Source organism: Nematolebias whitei, chromosome 13 (genome assembly GCF_014905685.2).
Source record: "Nematolebias whitei isolate Nwh7 chromosome 13, NemWhi1, whole genome shotgun sequence".
NCBI classification, from domain to species: Eukaryota; Metazoa; Chordata; class Actinopteri; order Cyprinodontiformes; family Rivulidae; genus Nematolebias; species Nematolebias whitei.
In genome coordinates, this window is record NC_056510.1 from 19,867,009 (window position 1) to 19,879,291 (window position 12,283).

The following is a 12,283-nucleotide window of genomic DNA, read 5'->3' on the forward strand; positions in this document are numbered from 1 at the left end:
AAAACAGCACCTCAGACTGAGGAAGTCTCTTGGATGAGAGACGAAACATTTCTATATTTTTTTGCTTTGTTTTATTTTTTGTTTTTTTGAATGTCCAGAGGACCAGATTGAACTTTTTTGGATTTTTCTACCTGGATTATTGAGCATGCATCAGGATATTTTGAACAAAGTATGTTACAAAAATTAAAGTATTGACATAGACTGACATTTTAAAAGACCAGTGGCTCAAAATGTAATCTTTTTTCATTCACCTTCTTAAAAACATGTTAACACATAACAGTTATTCTCAAAGCTCCAAACAGATGTTTAAACTCATCCTTTGATAAGAAATGAATGCTCAGAGGATCCTTGTTCAATTTGATTCGTTGCAAGAAACCATCCTCAGTACTCAGAAATAAGCCATGAAGCCTGAAAATATTCATGATTTTACTGCAGTGAAATTGCATCATTAGTGTATTATTTTACTTTTTTTTATAATCCTGCTATCTACAATTGTTCTAATCTGTTTAGACTGAAACTGAATTTTGCAATGCCACAAGGAAAGGGCATGGTGGCTAAACAACATTAGCCTGAGCAAACTTTTGATGTGGGACTATTGACACGATAGTTTCTTGCTCTGCATGCTAACATAAAACTGGCTAAAGCAACATTTCAATCTGGGGCAATGAGACAAAGTCCTGACTTCCTGTCTTCAAGGAACCAGCTGTTTGGATCTAAACATTCATTTCTGATCAAATTTTAAAAAACTTTATAAAACACAACAATGTGCCATGATTCAACAGACAGTATTTATGATAATGTCGCTGAAAGAGACACTTAAATTATTACTAGGCCTGTCACGATAACAAATTTTGCTGGGCGATTAATTGTCTCAGAAATTATTGCGATATACGATAAAATTGTTTGAAATTTGGCAATAATGAGTAATTATTGTCAAATTTAAGAAGAAATGTTGAATTTTTGTGTGTAGTACCTTTTTTGACCACTGGATGGCGGTATAAGACCGAACCGAAGGATGGATAGTGAGGGAGCGAGCAGCGAGTCTCTTTAAGAAAAATGGGAGGGAGGCCCCTTGACGTGACCTGGGCTAGCTCTCGTTTGTTTTTCAGTTCTCAAAATGGCGGATGCTCCGTGTGGTTTGAGCTCTTTAGCATAGCAGTTTTCACACCAAGCTTTTGATAAAACATAAGTAAACAAGTTCTCAGCTTCTTTGTGCAGACAAAAACAACTTTTTACACGAAGGCACGGGTTTCAACCGTGAATTTAAGAGCATCGACAAGACAGAGGTTTTTTCACGAGTTCGGCCTGTTAGCTTAGCTCGTAGCTTAGCTTCTCAACTTAGCTGCTTTTAACGATCCAAAAAAAAAAGGAGTTTTGGACGGTTCAAACCGATTTTAAAGAGGATAAAAGAAAGGGAAGGGACAGTGAGGAGCACAAGAGTTGAGTCTTTTGTCATCCAGAGTCTTCAGTGGAAAGAGAGAAACGATAAAGCCGTGAAGTCGATAATTTTCATTTATCATGCGATTAATTTGTTTATTGCGACAGGCCTAATTGCTACAGTAAATATTCAAAGGCCATAAACTCGGTCACTTTGTCACCAAAGAGGGGTTTTAAAATTATGACACCTCGGGCAGGTGACAAACACAAAAGCAAGCGTTGTATTTTCCACGCGGCTTTGCGCTGAAGTGTCGACTGAGATGAGACGAGCTGCAGCTCGACTCTGCTGATGCCTCACTCACAGGCTTCCCCTTGGAGCTCCAACACTCCCAAACAAGCCCACTCAACCAGCACAGAACATGCTGACAGACATGATCACAGACTAGCAGGAAATAATAGCCGGACTGTCATTTCCTACAACTCGTCATAAGATGATCTTGTGATCATCTGCAGAGGGAACACAAACAATGCTCTAAAAATTAAAAAAAAAAACTACACTGGAAGTTGCTTTCATAAAGCTTTTTGGATTTGAATAGAAATGTACCCCATAAATTAGCTGCTTATAAAAAATACAAAAAACTTGTGAAAGATTTTAAAAAAAGAGGAGTTATATATTTCACATTTATAAACTCATCTATGCATGATTTTTTTTAAAGTCTAATATCCCCTTAAAACCCTGAAAATACACAAGGAATAGAGAATGATAAATCCAGATGCTTCTTCTTGAGTAAAAAAAGTACCATAAATATTTCTTAAATTAGATGTGAAAAAAACAAAACGAGGGGCAGGAGAAACGAGGGTGCAAAAGTTTGAAATATAGCCTGTAGGTAGTTTGTTAAAATTATAAACGGGGAAAAGCAAAAGTAAATAAGAGTCATGTACTTGTTCCAGGTGACATTACAGCACTTAAGACATGCTTTCTGCAGAGTTTCTTCAGTTTGATTATATAAGAAAATAGATAAAAATGTAAAAATCCTGAAGTATGAAGAGCTCAGAGTAAGCAGACAAAACCAGAGTCAGAAATATTACTTTCCTCTGAGGCAGAGAGAAGATGAAGGATTAACAAAAATGTCTTCTGTGGTATGCTAGCAGCTGCTGGGCAGGATGGCCCCTTGGGGAATGACGGGTTCAAGTACAAAGACAAAAACCTTTTTTATTTTTACATTATATATATATATATATATATATATATATATATATATTTGAGAGTAGCTTTTTCCTTTTAGTCACACTTTCAGACAACACCCTGCTTACTTAAAGTAGCAAAAAGGCACAATCACAACTCCATGCTCTGCTGACCAAACAGCCCTCCTCTTGCTGTAGCTCATCTATACAGTCAGACGTACAGGCTTAAACACGCCACAGTGCAGCAACACACCCTCCCATGTCAAGTCAGAACACAGGGAACGGTCCGAACGAGAAGAGAAAACTGTACCCAACAGCATTTTACGTTTGTTCAAGCTCACAGCAGCTGATAGCACAGAAGACAACAGAAACTTGGAGAGCAGGTGACAGACTTGCTTTTCCACTCGCACTAGCCAGCACTTCATTCCTCTTACCTTCAAGTTGTTCCCGCTCACATAATTTCCACTGTGCTGTGTTCTCCCATGAGTAAAGACAGACTGAACTCTGACAGTATAGCTTAAAAATAAAAATAAAAATCCACCTTAATGCTACGCCCAAATCTGTGACGTCAGAATGCGTCTCCTCTGCCTAAATCCTGCCGGCCTTCTGAAAGCTCCGGTGGTTTGGTGGCACTTCCCTGTGGTCACGAGCAGAAAGGTAAGCAGCTTCGCCTCCCTTTGCAGATATGAACCTGAGGGTGGGGCCAGTGGAGCAGCAGTTCACGGACACACACACACACACACACACACACACCCACACACACACCCACACACACACTCACACTGTGGGCTCAGACAAAAGACATGAGTGAATTTGCTCAGGCTATATTGTCTTATCACAAGGTGTTCTTAATTTAATCAAGTTCTGTGTTTGTGTTTCGTTACGAAAAACAAAACAGTGCCTACTGTTTAAAACCACACCTTACTTCAACAGATCTGACTCACTCCAAAATTATGTTAGAGGACTTGTCAGTTGAGCAAAACGATAATTAAAGTGATTCCATACAATGGTATGAAATTACACGTATTAGCAAAGTGTGAACGTCACCTCGGTCTAAACGCACTACGGGAAAAAAGATGAAGTTTCCTTCATTTAGAGAAAACAAACAACAAAATCTTCCAATTACAAAAAAGTTATTTATAGTAGAGTTTAAATCCTCTTAGACAAAAACAATTAATACTTCTCTGACTATGTTTCGTTTTAGTTTAAACCAACGTTTTGCACAGAAACTAACCTGAAAACGAGAAGCGATAACCTTCAATAAACAATAAATAGTTCAGATTATTTGAAGGGCGGCACGGCGGTGCAGTGGTTAGAGCCGTTGCCTTGCAGAGAGAAGGTCACCGGCTTGTCTCCTGGCCTGAGGACATTCTGGGTGGAGTTTGCATGTTCTCCCCGTGCATGCACGAGTTTTCTCCAGGTATTCTGGTATTTTTCCACGTAACAAAACCATGCATGTTAGGTTAAAGCGTAACTCTAAATTGTCCAAGGTGAAAGAGGAAAATCATATTTCTGCTTTATTATTTGGCCTACATGTAGCTTTCACATTAAGCGTTACGAAACCTTTGATATTGGAGCCGTTTTAAAAACGGCAGAAATTCCCTTTAGACTTGTCCGTAATCAGACTTTCCGTTACTTTGCGAGTCCAGTCAGAATTAAACTTTTTCAAAGTAAAACCCATCCCAAAAGCTATACAACAAATACAAATATTTATATTTAATAGTTTTCATAAATTTTCTACTGAACACTAATCCAAGATATATCATTTTAATATCATCCTATTGAAACTTTTGCATTTTGCCAATTGTAACATTACAAATCACTTCTAGCAGTGAAATACATTCACTGCTCCGAGGCATACAGTTTTATTCTCTGCAAATCTGCTCCTTTTAAAGTGTAAAAGCTACAACTCTCCCTGGCACTGTCCAGTCAAGAAATCATAAATCAATTTTCCATTGTGAAATGAGTCCTGTGCCAACTTTTTATCTGCAGTTTCATGCTTTTGCTCAAGAAAGTGCAACTCGTTCTACAAACAGCACCAGCAACCACCCTGAAATGATAAGAAGTGATGTGATCAGGAGGGGTGTAGGTAAATCCACAGAATTAAATCTTCTCCTTCCTTTGAAATTCTCAGATTTCTTTCATATCTTCCAATCTATCTATGTTTTGGGTTTTCCTCACTGTCACACCGTTACGTTAGATGCGTGACATTGATACAAGAACTGATGAAAGGGGAATGTCACCACTTTAGATAGACGCAATGAGCCAACACCAACACCTAATCGCTTGCCAAAATCAGTTTCCTCCCTGGTTGTGAGGTAATTCTCCTTTTTTGTGCTTAAAAAAAAAATTGGAGCCCCATAACGGACCTCCTGCCAATTTGATAAAGGAGCTGAGAAGGTCCCCTTTGGAGGCTTGGTACACCAGTTTGTTACTCGTGTGTTGATCATTTTTGGCAGCCAACTTTTACTCCCAGTTAAACAAAACCTCCTCTTTAGACTCTCGTCCTCATCTGCCTTCTCTCCCAACCACAACTGCGCTCGAGTTATACGCACCGCAGCACCTCTTCCATCATCCTTGAGTTTATTTCCAGTTTTGTCTACACGACTTATTTTGTGTCATAAAAAAAAAAAAACAAGTCAGAGGCACGGTGGTGGTGGAGACTGGGAGTTCCTGAGGGAAGAGTAAGCACAAGGCCCAGAACCACAGCTGGTAATCTGGTAGGAGGTCGTGCAAAGTAAACACAAACTTTTAAAGAGGATCTGTATAGGCCATTACTGCACGAGCAGAGTGGGATGGGAGGAGATTGTATAAAAAAATTAAAAAAAAAAGAGAGAGAGAACATGGGGTCCGTATGAGAACTTCCCACCTCCCGTGTGTGTCATTTGCTAGAGCAGGCAAAACAAAAACTTTTTCCCACAGAAGTTTCTACCCCAAGTCTGGTCAAAATCAAAGCCACAGGGTGTCGCTTTACATTATTATATCAAGTAGTGACAGATATTTAAGAACCAGACTTTAGCTTTCATCATGTCCACTTGTCATGCTCAGCTCTAATTTAACTTAATAGCCCTGCTGATGATCAAAAGTGCTTAAAGCCGAAGCCAAGTATGAAGGCAGATCTGTGCATTTTTCAGTATGCGAGATCTGAGATCATTCACTGATTTCTCAAAATCATTCTGGGCCCTGATCTAGGGTCTGCTATGGTACATTAACCCCACCTTATCACGCAGCTCAAATATTTCCCCCCCTAAGCATTGCACCATAACAAACCCATGGACCTGCAAAGAAAGAAAAAAAAAAAAAAGGTCAGCTAAACAGAGAGGAGTATGTTTCGGTTTGTTCGTGCACGTTTTTTTTATTCGCTGATCAAAAGAGGGCAAACTTGAAAGAGTTTGGGTCTTCAGGAAACCTTTTCCAGTTACTGCACATGCAAAAATCCCACTCAGACTGCACAGAAAAGATAAGAAGTATCGGTAATTCCCTCCACTCTCTGGTGACTAGACCAAATGTAAGCTTTTTTTTTTTTTCCCCAAAGTGAGACCAACATTTAAATAAAACAAGTTGGTGAGCGAGCGTTCCCCTGAGTCATAATTATAACCGTCGCACGGTGTCCCTTCATCTGAAACAATGCAGCGTTGTCTAAAGTGGGGCGTCTGTCAATAACTCAACATGTTCCAACTTTTGATGATCACATGAACTGAGGTTTCTAAAGTAAACATGCACACAAACAGACATTTATTTAGTCACTAAATCATGTAAAAAAAAAAGAGTATTTAGCATAGCAGAGATCTACTGTACTAACCACTGTCAATACTACAACATAATGGGGAATGGGATATTTTTGCACATGAATCAACCTGTTACACTTCCAAGTAAAAATTCCAAAGGTATAGTATCATTCCACGTTGAAGTACATTGGGAAATACAGCTGGAAAGACAAAAAGTGTGAATCTAGCTTTTTTTTTTTCCATTTTTCTTTTTTTACTTACTAATACTCGCTATCAGAGCCAGTGTCCTGGCTGGAGTTGGTATAGCTGTCTGTTTGTCATGCTGTGGTTCATTTGCTTGCTACACTTCTTGTTAAGAGATAATAAGGTTCACTTTATCCGTTTCAGCAGTGTGTTATTGTGCAAACTGCAACACTAGAGCCAAAGTACCCAGGGAGACATGATGAATACACGCAGAAACAGTGACAGTGCCATCTAGAGAAAAATGTCATAGTTTACATCATTCAACAAAGTTCAGCCTGGTCATCGGGACAGTTTTTTTTTTTCTTTTTGTTGATTCGTCCTTCATCCAAAGAACTTCATCAGTCCGAGGAGCCGCAACAAATTTAATTCCACAAGCAGCAAACCCAACACGGTGGACAAACAGGACAATAATAAGGGGAGCAGCCTTCCCACCACCTCGGACCTCTACAATTCACCATGCAGGGGGAGAGCGCTCCGCATCATGAAGGACTCCACTCATCCCGCACACAGTCTGCTCCAGCCTCTCCCCTCAAGCAGGCGGCTGAGGAGCATTCAGAGCAAGACCACCAGGCTCAGAAACTGTTTCTTTGTCAGACTGCTGAACTCGAGCTGCACTTAATTCAGCTTCATCTTACATTTTGTTTAAACCATATATATTTATTTGTTTGTTTATTTATACTCTTTTGTATTTATTTATTTGTTAATTGTTAGGCTTCTTGATCTGGGACCTGAGTCCGAATTTCGTACCATAAACATGCAAATGTGAGCTGGTATGACAATAAAAAAAAACTTTAAGCCTTGAACTAGTTTGCTGGTGATAAGATGGTTTTTGGGGCCCGCCCTCTCCTCCGTCTATTCCTCTGAGGCAGCCATAACCAAAGTGGTTCAAAACATCAACATGAAAACATCAGGAGTCGACAGGGGAGAGGGCGAGCCCCAGAAACCATCTTATCACCAGCAAACTGATTGGTTCATTATGTGGGTTTGCTGCTTGTAAAACTCAAGTTTGTTGTGGCTCCTCGGACTGGAGAAGTCTTTTGGATGAAGGATGAAACACTTCATCAAAAAAAGAAGCTATCCAGATGAACTGACTGACGTTTGATGGATTTTCTACCTGGATTATTGATAATGAATTTTGAAGATTACATCATTATTAATCATTTTAAATCACATGACGACCAAAACAGTTTAAAAAGTTCAGGTTTCTGCATAAAAAAAAAAAAAATAAAAAAAAAAGCAAAACGTCTTGTCATTTCTCTTTAAAAATAAATCTGTGTCAGATTTAGAATTGCAGCCCAAGACTGCCAGGCCTATTCCTGTAAATATTGCATCGAAACAAAATAAACACTGATAAAGAAGGTCAAGCAAACCAAGGCAAATTTCTCCATTTTGCTGCATAAATGTTTGAATGGTATTTGGAGATACGCAAAAGTTTCCTATTGAGAGCGCACAAAGAACCGATTCAAGTGGGGTCACTGTGAATGTTACACAGGCTAAGAGTGGGAAGCGTCCAAGTGTTATGGCCTGGAAAAGTGCATAACAGAACACGAAGTGGGGCCAAGTCTTCCAGTCTATTTCACTGGTGGACAATCGGGATCTGTGTAACCAATCTGCTCAGCCATCAGTGTTATTGTAGCACAACCATAAGGCCTAGGATAAAGAGAAACCTCTGGTATAATAACCAAACAGTGCTTGATAAATTCATGCTGCTTATTGTTCATGTGTTGGCTTCAGAGGGGCAACAAAAGGCGATTCATTATTCTCCGTTCCCTGAATGTAGGTCAGTTTGCTTTATGCTTGTGATGGAGAAGACATCCATGAGATGAAACTTTCCAGTTTCTAAACACACTCATTCAGCGCAGTGGTGCTTGGATTTTACATTTTTGCCTCATTTTATTTCATTATGTGGGTGGGCATTTTTGAATGAGTCCCTTTATCGTGCTTTGTGAGCCCACTGGACGTGAGTGGGCTCCCTGAAGGCAGCGCGCTCTCCACCAAATTATGCATCATTGTAAACGAAGACGGTCTCGTTGCCTCCGGGGTACAAGGAGAAAACACTGATATTCTATTCTGGGCCTTGTGATTTCTGCATCTAGAACTTGGACACAGTGTTTTGGATTTTATGCGCTCAAATTCTTCAAATGGCTTCGCCCGAGCGGTCTGCTCATCTGTTAGCTCGTGTGAACAGCTGTGCCCCGGGATCGCCTGCGTGTCGGGAAACAGCTGTGGGGATTCAACATACCTTAACCGATTCCACATTCTGCCCAAAGGAGAGCCAGCCATGTGAGATCATGGTTTTAGGTGTGTCCAATTAGCTGGGCCAACTTGAAGAGGAGCACTTTTAGAGGAGAACACACGTGCTCTTCTTGCCGAACAATTAGTGGTGTTGTGCCAAAACAGCATTTGTCACCGCTTCATTAACAAGACCTTCTAAAAAGGGATTAAAACACTGTTTTTGTTTCATCCTGTTAAGACTTCCTGAAGTTATGTGATCCAATTGATTCTTGCAGGATCGGACTTTGGAAAACAAATGAAGCGCTTTGAGCAGGTCACATAAAATCTGTACATATGGATGCATTTGGAGACAGAGCGAAGCAGCGGATTTTGTCACCCCCCCCCCCCCCCCCACAAAAAAAAAGTAACCACAATTAACACAGAGAACATATGGAAGAATGGTTCACTTCACCCAATTTTACTGAAACCACAGAAGACATTTAGTTGCTCCCTTTTTCTGCCAAGTTGTGTGTCTGATCTCAGAAAATAACACAAGTCACACTAAGCGGGCGCTTTTCTTCCTCTCAAGTATACATCATTTTCCTAAAGCCTATTTTTACATAAAGGGAAATAACGGTGACACAGGGCAGGATAGAAATTTTTGCACATCTGTCATGGAGTGCTGGCTTTAAAATGATCGTATGCTCAAAGTCTCCATTTTACTTCAAATTTAAAAATCTCAACATCTCGACAGATTGCCTGCGAATGCCACAAGAGACTGTAAAAAAAAAAAAAAAAGCCCTGGAAACTCATTTTCTTCTTTTAATGATTCCAACCGCTGGAATAAAAGCGGCTGACATCATCTCACTCTATATGGACTAAAAACAAAAACCTGATGGGAAATTCCATCAAGTCACACACACACACACTTCTTCAGAGCAATTTTCTTTGACTGGTGGACGTATTTGTGTATGATCCACTGTCGGTTTGAACCCTGGTGAACGAACCACTTCCACAACAACCGTTCGGCCCCTCGCAGTGACAGAGAAGGCCGAATGTTTATCCCTGCAAAATAGTTCCCATGACCCCTGCACATGGTCGAGAAGAATTTCTCAGTAAATTTCTGGAAGCAGGAAATGAGGAGAGTTCAAAGGTCGAAGTGTCTGCGACGACCCCGACTCCTCTGAGATGCGCTGGAAGGACTAATAGTTAACCAAGCTGCTTTTTGTGGATGCGTTACGTGACAAAAGGTGGCATTATGCTCATGTGTCAAACAGCTGGCTGCTGAAAGTTTGAGTTATATTTGTGCACAACGAGGGGGGGTGAAAAACATATCCCACACACTCCAAACAAGATTGAAAACAAGATTACTTTCTGCATTTTAAAGCCACATAGACATGCTCTAATATCATAATCATGTTATTCTTCATCACAGCTGCTTTTCTAAAATGACTGTTTATTCTGAATACTCACCTCAAAGCAGAGCTTCTCATGTGGGACTGAGATCCACGATCATCCATGACAAAACTCAATGGCTTAACCAAATCCTTGGGACTAAAACACAAACAGAGAGAACAATTCATGTTTAGTGTCTGCACATTAAAGGTGACAACAACTGAGCTGCTGCTTTTTCAGGCGACAGGAAAAAAAAAAAAAAAAAAGAGGCTACTAAATCTCTACATGTGGGCGAATCCCACATGAGGTCACCAGTTTAACCATTTCATCAGTTTTGATCGTGAACATAAGTTAATTGTCGTACCTTACCTTGAATCCAGATGGTTTCTGAAGCAGTTGTCAACTTCCATCAGGAAGAAGAAAGGAAGAAGTTAGCTCCAAACAGGTTTGATTTGTTGCTGTGAAGTATCTTATGCAGGTTCATTCCAGTGTTTATCTTCGACTTCTGCCGGTCAGAAATGCATTGTTTATTTCCTAAATCAGTCAACACAAATGTGCAACGACTTTCATCCGTAACATCGCAGGCAGACACGCCAAACTCACTGCTGCTGCATCGCAACGCCGAGCTGGAAAAAAGTTGGGCGGTTCTCCTGTTCCTGTCAGAGGTCCCAAAGGAGCCTTTGCTTTTGTCCAGGTTTACATTTTAAAGCATTTATAGTAAGAACTCACTACAAAACGTCATGTGCAGCACTAACAGTTAATCCATTCAACGTAAAATAAGTTGAAACTCGTGAAAACACCGCGGCGTCGCTGTTTATTTCTGCGCCTGTTTGCCCACAGCGACACCTGGTGGTTGAATATGAAACTACAACAACATCTGATCCGTCAGGAGGTCGCTGTTGTGTTCCTAATTTTTTTTTTTTTTTTTTTTTTACATTTGGAAGTATTTTACTATATATTTAATAGAGATTTTTTCCTTCTAAATTATTTAGCTGAAACAATGAAAATATTTAGCTTTTAAACAGTTGTTTGCTTTTTTTTCCCCCTCCTCAATTGAGTACTGAATATGGGAGTGTGGGAGTGGTGGGCGCAAGAGGTTAGAGAAGATGGGCCTGTGATCGGAAGATCGCTTATTCAACTCTTGGTACTGACAACATTAAAAAAATGTTGGGATAGGTGAAGCACCCACACCTGCCCCACCCTCATTTGCCCCACTCTGGGCCCTTGAGCAAGGCCCTTAACCCCCACTGTCTGCACCCTAGATCGCAGCTCTCTGCACCACATAGAGAGCTCTGGTGGCTTAGTGATCTGTGGTTGCATCAGGAAGGGCATCCAGAGTAGAAATAATTTCCAAATCTTTGTGCGAGTTAGTACCTGTGGCGACCCCTGAAGAAGGGAGCAGCCGAAATAATAAAAATTTGAGTGAATATGCTTATATGTACAAGCTTGTAGTTTAAGTAACTGATTGGGTTTCATGGACAAATATAACTGTGTATCAACGGCATAACAATGAAAATTTTCCCCATGCTGTTTAATAACTTGACTTAATGGAAGCATATATAAAGTAAAAAAGTATTTGTCCAAGCACTGAACTCTGAGGAACTATATAAATAAATTAAATTGAATATTGGCATTAAGTTACATAAGTAATTAGAAAAGTTTACATTTCCATAAGAAACATTCTTTACCTGCAGAATCAAATATCATCTCAGGTGCAGCTTGGACAAGTTTTCTTCAACTTGCAATCTTATAAGAGTTGCACTCTTCATTTTATGTATTTTTCAATAGCATTTAAAAAAATAAGAACAAACTTGACAATAGCTAAATTACTCATGGATTCAAGGGACTGCAGATGCGAATTAGCTTTTGCTATAATCTGGTATAGTGCATCAAATTGTGACATTTATGTTTGAGTTGTGCATTGTCCCTTTTTAAATGAAGGTCATTCATTCATTTAGATCGTGTGTGTGCAATATTTTGATATCAGACCACCAAAATGAGAAACACACATTGAACTGGAGGAGCAACCATTCAGCCAGATCTGTTTTAATTTTTTGTATGTCAGAGATGTCTTTATTATTATTATTATTATTATTATTATTATTATTATTATTATTATTATTATTATTATTATTATTATT

General features: G+C 39.7%; 2 protein-coding genes across 2 annotated transcripts in view; one reads left to right on the forward strand and one right to left on the reverse strand.

Annotated features, from left to right (window-relative positions):
• The window catches only part of cobll1b (cordon-bleu WH2 repeat protein-like 1b), a 22,928-nt gene extending 12,149 nt beyond the window's left edge, over nt 1–10,779 (reverse strand). The window contains exons 1-2 of the mRNA XM_037686942.1: nt 10,512–10,779; nt 10,221–10,301 (exon numbers count right to left, since the gene is read on the reverse strand). Of these exons, the coding sequence (XP_037542870.1) occupies nt 10,221–10,301; nt 10,512–10,552 (122 nt within the window). The 5' untranslated portion in view covers nt 10,553–10,779. The remainder of the gene's footprint in view (nt 1–10,220; nt 10,302–10,511) is intronic.
• ttc21b (tetratricopeptide repeat domain 21B) overlaps nt 1–12,283 on the forward strand; it is a 309,444-nt gene that overhangs the window by 228,758 nt on the left and 68,403 nt on the right. The gene's annotated exons all lie outside the window — the stretch shown is intronic.